Raw genomic sequence first — 16136 nt, 5'->3', positions numbered from 1 at the left:
AAATGAATCCCGCTCATATACACACGTGGTGTAAATAGCTAAGGAATGAGCATCTACCACCCAGTGACTCGATCAATAAAATGTGGTTCCCTGTGGAATACTACTCAGCCATCAAAAAGGATGCAGCAGGAGAGTAAATATGGATAATAATGATCTTTTGTCCAATTTAAAAAAAAAAGCTACTAGAAAGGGTTTCTCTTTGCTCTTTTTTTTTTTTTCCCTTTGGTAAGAGGGCAAACTCAGACAGGTGACAAATAGGGTGAGATTGTTATTTCTGGAAATAGAAAACCTTTTTCTTTCCTTCCTCTCTTCTTTTGAAGCCCAGTTTTGGGGTTGGTGACCAAAGAGAAATGCAGAACGTCTCTCTCTCTCTCTCTCTCTCTCTCTCTCTCTCTCTCTCTCTCTCTCATTCATTCATTTCCAGTGCAGCAGCCAAAGGAGGCCGGTGCGTGTCCTAAGGTTTAGCGTCCAGGAAGAGCACTGAACAATTTTCTCTAGAATCTCTATTTTAAGCTCCTCCTCACCTTGACGCTCGGCTTGGGTGACCTTGAGACTTCTGATGGGTGGGAAATGAGACTGGGTTGTGCGGCCGTTCTAGGGAAAAAAAAGAATACGCGGCAGAGGCATAGATTTTAGCGAGAACCTCTTTTAAATGTGGCTTGTTCAACGGGCATTTCTTACATTCCCCCAAACTCTCGGCTCAGTTGTCCCTCTTCAGACGTGGGGACTGCACCTTGAGCTAAAGAGAATGTAAATATGAACGTGTTATCAACATCTGATATATGCATTGGATATATATGTTCAATATTCAATGTACATATTCAATATATATATTTAAATGAGCACCTAGTGATTGCACCCAGGTATGGGGTGCAGTGGGATAATTTGAAACACCTGTGCTATCAGCATTGATCTATTTGCACCCAAGTCCTTAGCAAATTTTCCTGCACATGATGATCACAACTCGAATTTTATGGGGTTTTGCAAAAGGTGAAGTACTTTGATAGCCATCACCTCATTCAAAGTCGTGCACTAAAGGACCTTTGCTAACCTCGTCTGCTTTTCTTGCAGGGGTTGGGTAGATACCAGGGATCGAACTAAGGGGACTTCGACCCCTGAGCCCCGTCCCCAGCCCTATTTTGCATTTTATTGAGAGACAAGGTCTCGCTGAGTTGCTTAGGGCCTCCCTTTGGCGGAGGCTGGCTTTGAACTCCTGATCCTCCTGCCTCAGCCTCCCCGGTCGCTGCAATTACTGGGGTGCAAATAAGTCAAAGGAGGAGATAAAATCCATGCACCGATTATGTCTTCTGGGACACACCTAATTGGATGGTAAAAAAAAAAAATATGAGTTTGGCTCAAATAACTTACAATATTCAAATTAAAAATAAATTTAATGAGGGCAGGGGACCCTTCAAAAAATTCTCCAGTAAAAATAAAATCTCCCTATAAGTTATGCAGCAGTTAAAAAAAAAAGTCCTTTTATTTTTGGTTTTGATTTTCAGCTGAACACTTGAGACCCTGACTGCATTAAAAAAAAAAATGTGAATTACATTTCTGCAGAATCCTTCTGCAACCAGGAGCCTGAGATGCATCCTTCAATCTACGGGGAGAGAGTCCATCACCCCAGACCTCCCCATTTCATTACCTGAAACTCCCCTTCCACCTAGTCCTGAAGTCTCAGTTTCCAAGCTTCTCCCGTTTTGCAAAGCCTTGGAGCGCGCGGGCCTACTGTGTGCAGGGAAATCAAAAAGCAACCGGACAGAAGCCTCGTCTGGGGCTGGCCTGCAGGGGGCGCCGTGCTCTGCCAGGGGCCCATGCACAGAGGCACCGTCTGGAATTGCCCAGAGAGCAACATGGCAGGCGGAGAAGGTCAGCAGCCAAAAAGTGATTGACCAGGAGAGGTTTTGCAATGCCTGGAGGTGGAGCTGGTTTTCATCCGTCAGCATCAAAATATCTCTGAAGGGGCTGGGAGCAGGGGTGCACACCTGTCATCCCAGCAGCTTGGGAGGCTGAGGCAGGAGGATCCCAAGTTGGAGGCCAGCCTCAGCCAAAGGGAGGCCCTAAGGTCTGCAGGGATCCTGGTGTCGACAAACCCAATCCTGAGTCTGCAGAGAAGGACCTGGGCATCTCATCAAAGTCCCTTCCTGTCAATCAAGGGCCCCCAGTGCTGACCCCACAGCTTCCCTCCCGGAAGCCCTGCAGGACCTGCAGCCCTGCCTGGCCTCCGGGCACAGCCTCCGCCACCGTCCTCACACACCACCTGCAGGGGACATGCAGGAGGGAAGTCACGTCCCTGAGAGGAGCCAGGGGACCCCGAAGGGGGGACTTCTGGGACCCTGATGCAGACCAGGTCCCGGGACCCAACCTCAGCTCATCTGCCCCAGAACTGCCCCAGACACATTGGCTTCTGTGCGACCTTGTTCCCGTGCCGACCTTGGCAGCTGGGGGTTCCGACCCGGTGGGTCCCCCTCAGGCTTGCAATGTGCCCCCCCTCTGACCAGGAGGGTGAGGTTCCCCCAGGTGCAAAGGGAAGAAATCGCTGCAGCAAGACGAGGTGGGGCGTCCGTGGGCGCCTCCTGCTGGACAGAGTGTGATTTGCAGTTTTAGCTGCTCTTGGTGGAGCATCTCCCTGGTCCTTGGTTTGTTCCATGTGGAAAAATCTCAGGCAGTGGACGCCCGTGGATGACCCGTCCGTGCAACTAATGAAACACGCAGGATGCTTTAGCGGGGGGGGGGGGGAACAGATGCGTGATTTTGCTTCTGATTAGTTCTCGGTGACGGTGGACGGCACTTGGACACGTCCCACATAGATGGAGTGTCACTTCTCCTCCTTCTGGTGGCACATGGTGCAGAATCACCCTGCTCCTGTGGTCACATATGCCCCCAGGGTCATAATTTCCCATTCATTCTCCTGTCCTCCCTACTCCACACCCCTCCCCTCCCTTCACTCCCCTCTGCCTAATCCAAAGCACCTCTGTTCTTCCGTAACCCCCCCCCCCACCTTATTGTGAATTAACATGCACACATCAGAGAACGCATTTGGCCTGGGTTCTTTGGGATGGGCTTATTTCACTTAGCATGAGAGTCTCCTGCAAATACCCATCGTGCCATTCTTCTTCATGGCTGAGTACTATTCCATTGTGTATATATACCACGTTTTCTTTATCCATTCGTCTATTAAGGGACACCTAGGTGGGTTCCACCGCTTAGCTATTGTGAGTTGAGCTGCTATAAACATGGATGTGGCTGTGTCCCTGTCGTGGGCTCATTTTAAGTCCCTTGGGTATCGACTGAGAGGTGGGATAGCTGGGTCCCACGGTGGTTCCTTTCTCACATTTCCGAGGATTCTCCATCCTGCTTTGCAGAGTGATTGCACCAATTTCGCAGTCCCACCAGCAACGTACGAGTGTGCCTTTCCCCCACACCCTTGCCCCTCATTGACCGTTACCTGTATTTATTGCATTGATTGTCCTGATGGCCGTTCAGACTCGGGTGAGACGGAATCTCTCTGTACTTTGAATCTGCATGTCTCCAACTCCCAGAGATAACACCCCAAAAAAAAAACAGTAACCAACCCCGTCGATAACTGAACTAAGGATCTGAGCAGACCCTTCTTCACAGAAGAAGTGCGATCCACAATATGTAAAAAACAAAACAACAAACAACAACAACAAAAAAAACTGTCGGATGCTCACAGGGTGCAGGTGTGCAGGTGCTTGCTGTGACTGACAGGCGGGTCTCGCCCCTGCAGGCTTCCTGAGCACCGGGGACCAGGCGGCCAAGGGCAACTACGGGCTCCTGGACCAGATCCAGGCCCTGCGGTGGATCGAGGAGAACGTGGGGGCCTTCGGAGGGGATCCCAAGAGAGTGACCATCTTCGGCTCAGGGGCCGGAGCTTCCTGCGTCAGCCTCCTGACCTTGTCTCACTACTCGGAAGGTAATGCAGGTGACCCCCGGGGCAGGGAGGGCGGGGGGGATCTGCAGGAGCACTGGGTCCAAGGATGGTCCTCTGTCACTCTCTAGGGGAGCCCTATTGGCATATGTCGAAACTGTCCCATGCTCAGTCCCTTATGTAAAATGGCATTTATTATCTTTTAAAATACAAATTCATAGATTACCTTTTTTTGGGACGATGCCTACCAGGGATTGAACTCGGGGACCCTCGACCCCTGAGCCCCGTCCCCAGACCTATTTTTGCATTTTATTGAGAGACAGGGTCTCCCTGAGTTGCTTACGGCCTCCCTTTGGCGGAGGCTGGCTTTGAACTCGCGATCCTCCTGCCTCAGCCTCCGGGGCTTGTGGGATCCCAAGGGTGCACCACCCGGTCCGGCGGCTCTTTTAGCATTTTTAACTTCTTGATTTAACTTACAAATGCCTCCAAGAGGTCGAACAATGACACGGGATTTTCCTCCAGGGCTCCCGAACACGTGGCTCTTGAGAGGCCAACAGTGGAGTCAGTGCAGCGGGCTCCAGTGTGCATTTCTGACAGAAACGGGTCCCCCAGGTGCCTTTGAGTGACACATTAGGCAGCTTCACGTCCCAATCCCATGTCATCTCCGCGCAGTCGCCCAACCTTTCCAACCTCCCTCGGAGTCAGGCAGTTTTTTATTTCTCATGGGACACAGCAAACGTTACCAAACTCAGTTTTGCATGATGCCTACGATTTGGAAACGAATGAATTTTCTTAAAAAAAAAAAAAAAAAAAAACTGCTCATTGGAAACCCGTTGAAGATTTCTGCCAGCGTAGCTCATTTTATTTATTCCCCGAGAAACCTAAAAGCCCGATATCTTTCCACCAAAGGCAGGAACACACGTGCTTCCCTGGATGCTTGCTCTGAATCGGATTCCGGTGTCTTTTATCATTATCATTTTTTTAAAAAAATTATTATTTTATTATTATTATCATTTTAGATTTTTATTTTTCCAGCGCAGTCCTGAAGTCCTGCTTGTGAGAGATGCAAGCTCTTTGGACCTCATGCACAGGCAGGGCACGCATTTGGGGGAGAGGCAGATACCAGGGAGCATTTTTACGCACGTGCCTGAAGCCAAATTAGCAAAAAAAAAAAAAAAAATGCATAAAAGTCAAATAAAATCCATGAAATGGTGCAAAGATAAACTGCATTTTTTTTCCTCCCTTCTCTCTCTGTATTTTTTAAATCTGGAGATATATCCGTGCAGACGCACCACGGCAGCAGAGCTCTGCGGATGCATCGTGCCTGTGCGCACGGGCTGCTGTGCGCACGGGCTGGGGTGCGCACGGGCTGCGGTGCGCACGGGCTGGGGTGCGCACGGGCTGGGGTGCGCACGGGCTGCGGTGCGCACGGGCTGGGGTGCGCACGGGCTGCGGTGCGCACGGGCTCCGGCTCCGGTTCCGCTGCGCACGGGCTCCGCTGCGTGGTGCCGGGTGCAAACGTTCGTGCGCCCCCCCGGTGCGGGGGGAGGGACAGTCGCAGCAGCGTCTGGGACGTCCCTCCCCCGCGCGCACTCACTGGCTCGCGTCTCTGTGCCCGCCCCCCGCAGGTCTGTTCCAAAAGGCCATCATCCAGAGCGGCACGGCGCTGTCCAGCTGGGCCGTCAACTACCAGCCGGCCAAGTACACGCGGCTGCTGGCCGACAAGGTGGGCTGCAACATGCTGGACACGACGGACCTGGTGGAGTGCCTGCGGCACAAGAGCCACAAGGAGCTCATCCAGCAGGCCATCACGCCGGCCACCTACCACATCGCCTTCGGCCCGGTCATCGACGGGGACGTGATCCCGGACGACCCCCAGATCCTCATGGAGCAGGGCGAGTTCCTCAACTACGACATCATGCTGGGCGTCAACCAGGGCGAGGGGCTCAAGTTCGTGGACGGCATCGTGGACAACGAGGACGGCGTCACGCCCAACGACTTCGACTTCTCCGTGTCCAACTTCGTCGACAACCTGTACGGCTACCCCGAGGGCAAGGACACGCTGCGCGAGACCATCAAGTTCATGTACACCGACTGGGCCGACAAGGAGAACCCCGAGACGCGCAGGAAGACCCTGGTGGCCCTCTTCACCGACCACCAGTGGGTGGCGCCCGCGGTGGCCACCGCCGACCTGCACGCGCAGTACGGCTCGCCCACCTACTTCTACGCCTTCTACCACCACTGCCAGAGCGAGATGAAGCCCAGCTGGGCCGACTCAGCCCACGGCGACGAGGTCCCCTACGTCTTCGGGGTCCCCATGATCGGCCCCACGGAGCTCTTCAGCTGCAACTTCTCCAAGAACGACGTCATGCTCAGCGCCGTGGTCATGACCTACTGGACCAACTTCGCCAAAACCGGGTAGGTGCCATCCCCTCCTCCTCCTCCTCCTCCTCCAGTCCTTTCCTTCTCACACCTGCACCCCCAAATCGTTTCCTTGACTCGTGCAATATCATCCGAGCACGCCTGTCATCCTAGCAGCAGCGGAGGCTGAGGGAGGAGGATTGCAAATTGGAGGCCGCAGCCTCAACCACTTAGCGAGGCCCCCTGAGCCGCTTACCAGACTCTGTCCCAAAGTAAAAATTTAAAAGGGCTGGGGGTGTGCCTCGGGGGTTAAGCACCCCTGGATTCAACCAATCTCTGGTACCTTATCTATTTATATTTTAATTTTTTTTCTCTCTCTCTCTATATATATTTCACTATATATTCTACCTGAGAGTGCTTGGTGCTCATTGAAAAATCCTCCAATTGGTGCTCGCTGCTGCAGGACGGGCACATTTTTGATAATTGATTTCTGAGCTGAGGGCAGAATTGCAAACCTCCTCCCGACCTGATCGCACTTGTTACGTAAAAGGATTCTCTGAGACGTGTGGGTCACCTTGGCAACTGACCTGACCGAGATTTTGGAATCTTGTTTTCAAGGTGGAGTGAAATGCTTTAAACCCAGGAGCCAAGGAAATCAGGGGTTAATGACAGAGGTGTATCAACACAGGTTTTCTGTATCTTCAGGAATGGAGTAGACATGTGTGACTGTATGTGATTTAGATGTCTGTTGTGTATACACGTGGGTGCCTATGTGTGCATATATAAATATATGTAGATGTGTGTGCGCATACACACAGACACAAACACATATTTATACCTCCGTTTCTCGTACAGTATGCTCATTGCAGAAAACCCTCCACAATTGGCAGATTCTGAAGACCCCCAAGTCCCTTTTATAAAATGACACAATATCGACATGCGACCCGTCCACATTGTCTTATGCACTTTAAATATTTTCTGATGACTTATAATACTGATATGAGAGCAGTTGCTATAACATGCTATTTAGGATATAATGACGGGAAATTCTGCAGAAACACAGGTTTTCTTCCAGATTATTTTTTACTCGCGATTGCTTGAATCCGTGGATACGGAAATCACGGACGGCCACCAAGATTTTTCTATGTCCTAAATATATAGATGGACGATAATAGATAATAAATAGACATGCACTTGTACTTTATTATATTCAGTGTGCATCTTTTTAACGCCATACATACAATTTTATATTTTTATGCATAGAACATATATTCAAATTTTTATTTATAAATATATACTGAACTGCCTACAGAAATAGGTAGAGATGTAGATATACTTTGGTATAGGTAGTACATCTTTTTTTATTTTTTATTTTTTTGGATACCACGGATTGAACGCAAACTCAGAGCACTTTACCCCTGAGCCCCATCCCCAGCCCTATTTTGTTTTTTATTTAGAGACAGGGTCTCCCTGAGTTGCTTAGGGCCTCTCTAAGTTGTTGAGGCTGGCCTCCAACTTGCTGTCCTCCGGACTCGGCCTCCCCAGCCTCTTGGGTTACAGGCCTATGCCACCCTGCACAGTTTCATCTATTATTTACTTTGTACCAAAAAAAGTTCCATCTCAATCCTCATTAAAAGAGCCTACTTCTTGTCTCTTACACGTTTCAAAGATCACCTTTGTGTGCTTTTGCTAAATGCAAAGCCAGAGTCGTTTATCAAATGTTTAATTGACCCAGTAAAGAAGAATGAAACCCAGAGAAAGCCATTAAATTCTCATTAGCTGTTCCTGCTGCCGATGTGTCTGAGGATGAGGTTGGTGCTTTCCCTATTTAAAAAAAAAAAAAAAAAAACTATAATAAAGAGGAAGAAAGGAAAGATGCATGCAACAGAAGTTGGAAGGACACTTCATTTCTTGTGTGCAAAGAAGGCTTCTTAAACTGGTGGCGCACCCCTGTGATCCCAGCTGCTCGGGAGGCTGAGGCAGGAGGATGGTGAGTTCAAAGCCAGCCTCCACCAAAGGGAGGCCCTAAGCAACTCAGGGAGACCCTGTCTCTCAATAAAATGCAAAAAATAGGGCTGGAGACGGGGCTCGGGGGTCGAGGGCCCCTGACTGCAATCCCCAGTCCCCCACTCCAAAAATAATAATAATAATAATAATAATATTAATAATAATAATAATAATAATAATATATGACACAGTTGGTGCTTCTAGCAGAAGTGAGGAATGAGGTCCTGGTGAAGTATAAATCTAAAAACACTGGTTGGGACCAAAATGGCCATAGCCAATCCTACATTTTTCCCTTTTTAATTAATTAATTTATATATTTTTAAAATTAGAGACAGGGCTTCGCTAATTTGCTGAGGCCGGCCTCCAACTTGCCATCCTCCGGCCTCAGCCTTCCAAGTCATGGGGACCACAAGCGTGCACCCCTGCACCCGGTTTGCTCTTTTTTTTTAATACTGAATTTCACATAGTAGGTCCACCTGCCTGGCATGCCCAAAGCCCCGGGGGGGTCCATCCTCAGAATAAAATAAAGGGGTAAAGGGAAGAGGTCGGGAACCAAGCAAACTAGGCACCCCCCTCCCCCATGAGAGACGTCAAGTGCTCCTGCAGTTCGAGAATGGGAAGATCTTTCTAGAATGGCCAAGCAAAGCCACAAACCCATGCAAAAAAAAAAAAAAAATGTAGGGAATTTTTTTTTTTTTTTTTTTTTTTTGGTCCAAGAGGTATTTGAGGCTGAGCAGACATCGCCCCCTGGTGCCCGGGAGGAGTTACTGAGGCACCTGGTGGAGGACAGCTGCTCCATCAATCTTACTTGGATGCAGAAGGAGAAATTGGGAAACAGGAGCCTCTGGTTCTGCACCGGCCTCTGGCCGTCTCTGGAGCCTCTGAGCAGGGAGACGGCCCCGGGTCTTTTGCTCAGCTCCGAGAGTTGATGGCGGTTTCACAGATCCTGCCTGTGCCTCTCGGAGACCTTTAATGGCTAGATGGTATCATCGGGCTGCAGCCGGCTTATCTGGGTTTCCCAAATCCTCTGCTCTATTCCTTGAGAACAAAATAAATGTGTTTTTCTTTACCTTTGGAAACATGCACCGAGTTCCTGGCCGCAGAGCCCTGGAGCTGTTGCACAGACAGATCACTGTTTGTCCTGGTGGCTCGGCGCTTCATAAAAGCTCTCTTCTATCTAATAGACGCCGGGCGGCAAACTCACACCCGAGGGCCAAAGAGGGGGCATCTTTACCCCTTTTCATGTCTTGGGGGAACAATAAAATACAGAGGCCCAGCCTTTTCCTGGCAGATCCCAGTTAAATAGAAAAGACTTGAGATTCCTTTTGCAAGATGCATACAAGACACGTGAGGCGTCACATCAAAGCAGACGTCTTTCCAAAAACATGCAGAAAGAAAAGTGTCATGGATCCAGACTGGCTGATTTTTCAAACGTGTAAATGTTGCTAAGTAGGTAAGAAAATTCATGATAAATGGACTTAGACATATATATATGCATATATGCATACAAGTATGCATAGACACACATAGGCACTGTATACAGTTGGCGTTTAGTAAACAGGATATAGTGTGTTTTATTCAATTTTTGTGTTTCTGTTAACAAAATACGCAATAAGAACAATTTAGAGTTTTCTTGGAGCTCATGGTATCAGATGTCTCAGTCCATACACAAGTGGTTCCATGGCTCTGGCCCAAGGGGAGGCAGAACAAGATGGCGGCAGGGCCTGGAGGAGGAGAGCCGCTCAGGACAGGGCACCAGGGAGCAGAGAGAGCTCTGCCCACCAGGGACAGGACAGAGACCCCAAAGGCACAGCCCAGGGACCCCCTCCTCCAGCCACACCCCACCTGCTGCAGTCACCACCCAGTGAGTCCATCCAAGTGGATTAATCCACTATGAGTCTCCACCCAGTGAGTCCATCCAAGTGGATTAATCCACTATTAGTCTACACCCAGTGAGTCCATTCAAGTGGATTAATCTACTATTAGTCTACACCAGGGAGCAGAGAGAGCTCTGCCCACCAGGGACAGGACAGAGACCCCAAAGGCACAGCCCAGGGACCCCCTCCTCCAGCCACACCCCACCTGCTGCAGCCACCACCCAGTGAGTCCATCCAGGTGGATTAATCCACTATGAGTCTACACCAGGGAGCAGAGAGAGCTCTGCCCACCAGGGATAGGACAGAGACCCCAAAGGCACAGCCCAGGGACCCCCTCCTCCAGCCACCCCCCACCTGCTTCAGTCACCACCCAGTGAGTCCATCCAAGTGGATTAATCCACTATTAGTCTACACCAGGGAGCAGAGACAGCTCTGCTCCCCAGGGACAGGACAGAGACCCCAAAGGCACAGCCCAGGGACCCCCTTCTCCAGCCACACCCCACCTGCTGCAGTCACCACCCACTTAATCCACATCAGTGGATTAATCCACTATTTAGATCAAGGTTATCATAGTGGAAATATCTCACCTATGAACATTTTTTTTCATTGTCTCACACATGAGCATTGGGGGACACCTCATATCCACACCTGAACAATGTGGTACACTATATAAAGGTATATTGGACGCCACTTGGAGTATACAGGTGGCATACACTGTGGTACAGAGCATGCAATATGCAGTATTCCTGTGTACACTGTATACAGTAAACACAGGATAGACTCTAGTCTACAATAAGGTGGCCCAGGAGCCTTTTTTCCGTAGCAATCGCTCACGCATTCCAATAATCGTATTGGAAGATGATCAATAATATTTCTTGAATGCTCAGCTGTTTATGCAACAGCAATGCACGTTTTTATTTGATGTTCTGTGCTAAAATTCCAGCATCTGTCCATGGACTTCAATTTCCGTTCCTGAGTGAGATAGAGGGTGCTCACTGGGTCAGCCCGAGTAGCCTCTGAAATCCAGAATCCTCTCCGTCCCTCCTGTCCACATGGGGGGATAGTTTTTATGCATTTATTCAATTTTATTTTTAAGGTCGTACGTCTACTGTTCCCTGGAGGTGTTTTGCACCATTGCTGACCTATACCCCAAGGAGCAACACACTCCAAAAAAAGAAAAAAATATATATTTCCAAACACTGTCCTCCATTGTCCCTATGGGACAAATGACCCGGTGGTTTGAGATGGACCGTTTCAAAGCGATTTGAAATACCCAGTTCGCCTCGAGGCATGGAATCGTGCAATTCCTGGAGTGAAAGAAATCGCATGCGTTGCAAAAGCAGGGACATTGTGGGGGACAATCATCCTTCAGACCAAGAGGGACTTACCTTTGGTTTCCAAATGGTGGACGCACCTTGGATGGAAGCAGAAGGTGCCCGGGTGGAGCTCAGCAATCATCGCGGGCCGTGACCCTGTCACGGATCCCCACGGGGGTAGGTCGGGCCGAGATTTCCCTGTCCCTTGCATTGGAGGGTGACCTCGATTCTCTAACCCCTGCTCCTTTCTCCGCAGGGATCCGAACCAGCCCGTCCCCCAGGACACCAAGTTCATCCACACCAAGCCCAACCGCTTCGAGGAGGTGGCCTGGTCCAAGTACAACCCCAAGGACCAGCTGTACCTGCACATCGGCCTCAAGCCCAGGGTGAGGGACCATTACCGGGCCACCAAGGTGGCCTTCTGGCTGGAGCTGGTCCCCCACTTGCACAACCTGAACGAGATCTTCCAGTACGTGTCCACCACCACCAAAGTCCCTCCCCCGGACATGACCTCGTTCCCCTACGGCACCCGCCGGTCCCCTGCTAAGATCTGGCCCACCACCAAGCGGCCGGCCATCACCCCGGCCAGCGGCCCCAAGCACAGCAAGGACTCGCACAAGACGGGGCCCGAGGACACGACGGTCCTCATCGAGACCAAGCGCGACTACTCCACGGAGCTGAGCGTGACCATCGCGGTGGGCGCCTCGCTGCTCTTCCTCAACATCCTGGCCTTCGCCGCGCTCTACTACAAGAAGGACAAGCGGCGGCACGAGACGCACCGCCGGCCCAGCCCGCAGCCGCGCAGCGCCACCAACGACATGGCGCACATCCAGAACGAGGAGATCCTGTCGCTGCAGATGAAGCAGCTGGACCACGACCACGAGTGCGAGTCGCTGCAGGCGCACGACACGCTGCGGCTCACCTGCCCGCCCGACTACACGCTCACCCTGCGCCGGTCCCCGGACGACATCCCACTCATGACGCCCAACACCATCACCATGATCCCCAACACGCTGACGGGCATGCAGCCCCTGCACACCTTCAACACCTTCAGCGGGGGACAGAACAGCACCAACCTGCCCCACGGACACTCCACCACCCGCGTATAGCTGCGCGCTCCCCTCCCCCGCCCGTCCTCCTGCCCTGGGTGGTCCCCCTGTCCCCTCCAGCCAGACAGAAACAGAACCCGGCACCCCCATCTCCCACCCGGGACCCAGGTTGGCTTCCCCCCCCAGGACTGAGGATCGAAAAGGAAAAAGAAAAAAAAAATAGAAAAAAAAAAAGAAAAATCAAGGGTCATCTTGGTGACCCTGCCCACGTCGCTGGACGCTCGCTCCTGGAATCGACCTGTCCCCTCCCCGCCCGCCCCTCTGCACCCCAATCCACTTCTGACCCTGTGAAATGTGAAGAAAAAAAAAGCGCATCCATTTCCGTGACCACACTGCTTTAAAGATCCCCCCACCCCCGTGCCCAGGGGACGCTTGGGTGACGTTTCTGCCACTCAGCCAAGGATATCGGATTTCTTTTTTCTTTTTTTTTTAAATCACAGTTGGGGAGAAAAACAAAATTTAAAAAAAAAAAACCGTATCCATCATCACTCATGTCCTTCATGTGCCACCCAAGGGAACCGCGCGGAACCTGGGCCAAGGAAATGCCCCTGCGGCGGGTCCTCGGTCGGTCACCCCTTGGCGCCCACCGTCTCATGGAGAGACAGAGAGAAGGGAGCGGAGGATTTTTATTGTCAAAATCAAGAGACTTCCCTGTGCAGGAGAATCCCTGTAGTTGTGCGTGCAGAGCCGCCGCCGTTTTGCCCGCTGGAACTACATTGAAGAAACTTTGTACAAATCAAAAAAAAAAAAAAAAAACAAAAAAATTAAAAGTGTACATAGCCGTGAGTTTAAAACACACACACACACACACACACACACAAAAAAAACAGAGGAGGGGCGGGAGGGTGGAGAGGATAAAAAAAAAAAAAGATTTAAAAACGAAAAAAAAAATTTAAAAAAGCTTTTATCGGTGTTTTTAGTTTGGAAAGAGCTTTTAGCAAAAAAAAAAAAAAAAAAAACAAAAACCGTGGTTTTCATCGTGCTCTGAATGTATATAAATATATAAATATATATATACATGAGTCATTCCACCTGTTTCCTTCCCTGCAAAAAAAAAAAAAAAATCAAACGACAAAAAAAAAACAACAACAAAAAAAATGGCTTTTGTTCTTGATGAGGTTACACGGAGACGTGGGATTTTTTTTGTTGTTTGTTGTTGTTTTTGATGTTCTTGTTGCTCCGAGTGGTTTCGTGGGTGGGGACCGGTCGCAGGTCCACTCCTGGGCTGCAGAAGTGCCCGCCGGGGGACGTCGGTGGCAGACCCTTTCTTTTGGGGGGGGAGGGGGCGAATTTTTGTCATTTTCTGGGCATGGGACTCGGTGCAAGCTCCATGCACACCCAGCAGCAGCGGCAGCGGGGACGTGGGGGAGTACAAGTGTCCCTGTGTCCTCTGGGGTCCCTTTGAATGGGTTTAGGAAGATGTGCTTCCAACCCCGGGTCCCTGCCAACATATCAAAGAAAGCCCCCTTGGTGGAGCCTGCCCCGGGGCGGTCAATACCGCACTGTTGAGCTGGGCAGCTGCAGGGCCATGTTCCCCAGGAGGGGACCTGCTCAGCCTTGCTAATGGGGTGGCAGCAGGACACGTGCGTTCCTCTTGGACTCAGCGGCGGTGAGCCTTTATGGATCAGCAATCCAGTTTTTATTTATTTTTTTCATCATTTTTTTAAAAAATGTCCCTTCGAATGTCCCTTTCAGGGATTATTATTATTTTTTTTTTTTTTGAGCGTTTCCAAGATGGAAGGACAGAGTAGGAGAAAAAAAAAAATTTCCTACACCCCCACCAAGAAACAGTCGCCAAAGACGTTGGAAGACAACCTACCTGGGCCCCGCTGTTGGCCGTCCATTGCAGAAAGGCCATCTCTGGTTCGAGCGTGGAGGTGGACACTCTGCCTGTTTTTGCACCTCTGCCACTTTGCAATAACGACCGACCTTCCTTCAACTCCCAAGTCCCCCCCCCCGCCGTAGTGGTGTGTCCCAGCATGGAACCTAATACCTGGGACGGAGCTCTTGGGGACACCTGCATGTCCACCATACATCCGGATGCTGCTGGCCATCTGGATGTTTGGAGAGCTGGGCTCTGTGTATAAATATGTGAAATAGGATGACCCTCCCTCTCCACCCCCCTCCCCCTGCACCGAGCACCTGCAAACCACAGTCCCCTGTCCACAGTGAAATGTCCTGGATAAGTCGTCCCTGCAAATTGTTATTATTATTATAATTTTTTGTTGTTGTTTTTTTTTGTTTTGTTGTTGTTTTTTTGGAAAGCTGTGCTCAGGCCATTTCTGCAAGCTGCCGCATGGCCCCAGCTGGTCCTCCAGCAGGTGGACACCTGTCCACTGGCTCGGAGGGTCCGCCCGGATGGGGGGGGGTTGAGTCTGTCGTAGCGTGCACCCCGCTGTCTGTCCGGTATCTCTCATCGTCTTCTGGTAGCAATATGTACAGTCCTGCGTCCGCTTGGTGGCCCCCCGGGGGTAGACACAGAGCGTCCCCCGTGTTGCGTGGATCGACTTTTAGCTTTTACAGAGGATGAGGATCCAAAAATTAAAAGCAATTTCATACGTCGCGAAGGAGATCTTATTTCTACGGGAGAGAGGTTATAGAGTCTTCAGAGAGTCCTATGAGAGGGGAAAAAAAAATATAAAAATATACTTGCTATCTATATAAAAAAAAAGAGAAAAAAAAAAAGAAAAAAAAGGAGAGAAAAAAAAATTAAGGGGAAAAAAAAACCTACTTTCTTAGGCTTTTATTCTTGATCTTGAAAGGCACGCAGGGTTCAATGGTTCTTTGGGTTATGATTCTGCAACTTTTGTTTTTGATTTTTTGCCTTAAGTAATGATAGAAGATATATATGGCTGGACACATATGTATAAACTTTTCAGCAACATTTTTAATAATAAAATATCACAGTATTTTCTAATGCTTTGTGCAAATAATTGGCCGTCTTTCCTTTCTTTTGTAGGTGGCCGTGCTTGCTTCTTGGATTCTTTGTGGGTGTTCTGGTTTTTTTGGGGGGGGTGACGGGTACATGTGATTGACAGGTGCATAGGAATTTATGGGCGATAGATGCATGCAGACTCTCGTGCATTTAAAATCCCTCAAGATTGCCCTTCTATCCGATATTTTGCATCGTGGGAACACAGAGACGCACACCTCACACACATGCAAATGCACACCCAGAGATTCACACGCTCACATCTGCACAGGAACACACGCATTGAATAGGAATTGCACCCAATATCAGCCAGTGACGGTCACCTGCACTGGCCACCGGGTTCCATCCCCGCATTCGATTTGCATTGGACGCGTGAGTCCACGTCACCCACCCAAGGTCACGCCAGCTGCTGGGGCTGCCCTGACCCGTGAGCACAAGAATTCTTTCCCTCCATCCCCAAACCCAAGGACCAGCCGAGGCAGGGGAGGTGGGCGGGCGTGGAGATGGACGCTGGGGACCGTCCTGGGCAGGGGGTGATGGGTGGGCAGACACAGCCCCGTCTCCTAGTCCCTGGGAGGACAAGGAGGATGCATTTGGAAGGACGTCACCTCTAAGCCACTTCTTTGCTCTCGGTGAGCATCA

At 50.2% G+C, this 16136-nt stretch overlaps 1 protein-coding gene across 1 annotated transcript; it reads left to right on the top strand.

Annotated features, from left to right (window-relative positions):
* The first annotated feature begins 3474 nt into the window (after positions 1-3474).
* LOC144372148 (neuroligin-4, X-linked-like) lies at positions 3475-13040 on the top strand. Its single transcript, XM_078035553.1, has 4 exons — positions 3475-3492; positions 3733-3937; positions 5521-6310; positions 11710-13040. The coding sequence occupies exons 1-4, from the start codon at positions 3475-3477 to the stop codon at positions 12560-12562; spliced, it is 1866 nt and encodes a 621-aa protein (XP_077891679.1). The 3' UTR covers positions 12563-13040.
* The last annotated feature ends 3096 nt before the right edge of the window (positions 13041-16136 follow it).

The sequence above is a fragment of the Ictidomys tridecemlineatus genome, chromosome Y (assembly GCF_052094955.1).
Source record: "Ictidomys tridecemlineatus isolate mIctTri1 chromosome Y, mIctTri1.hap1, whole genome shotgun sequence".
In the NCBI taxonomy this organism is placed as follows: domain Eukaryota; kingdom Metazoa; phylum Chordata; class Mammalia; order Rodentia; family Sciuridae; genus Ictidomys; species Ictidomys tridecemlineatus.
The sequence above is the reverse complement of the archived record's forward strand: the minus strand, read 5'-3'. Positions and strand labels throughout refer to the sequence as shown.

Bases quoted from the DNA above. Each gene is read 5' to 3' on its own strand.
- LOC144372148 (XM_078035553.1), top strand. The intron at 3,938-5,520 runs GTAATGCAGGTG...CGCCCCCCGCAG, and splicing joins CTTGTCTCACTACTCGGAAG to GTCTGTTCCAAAAGGCCATC. The intron at 6,311-11,709 runs GTAGGTGCCATC...CTTTCTCCGCAG, and splicing joins ACCAACTTCGCCAAAACCGG to GGATCCGAACCAGCCCGTCC.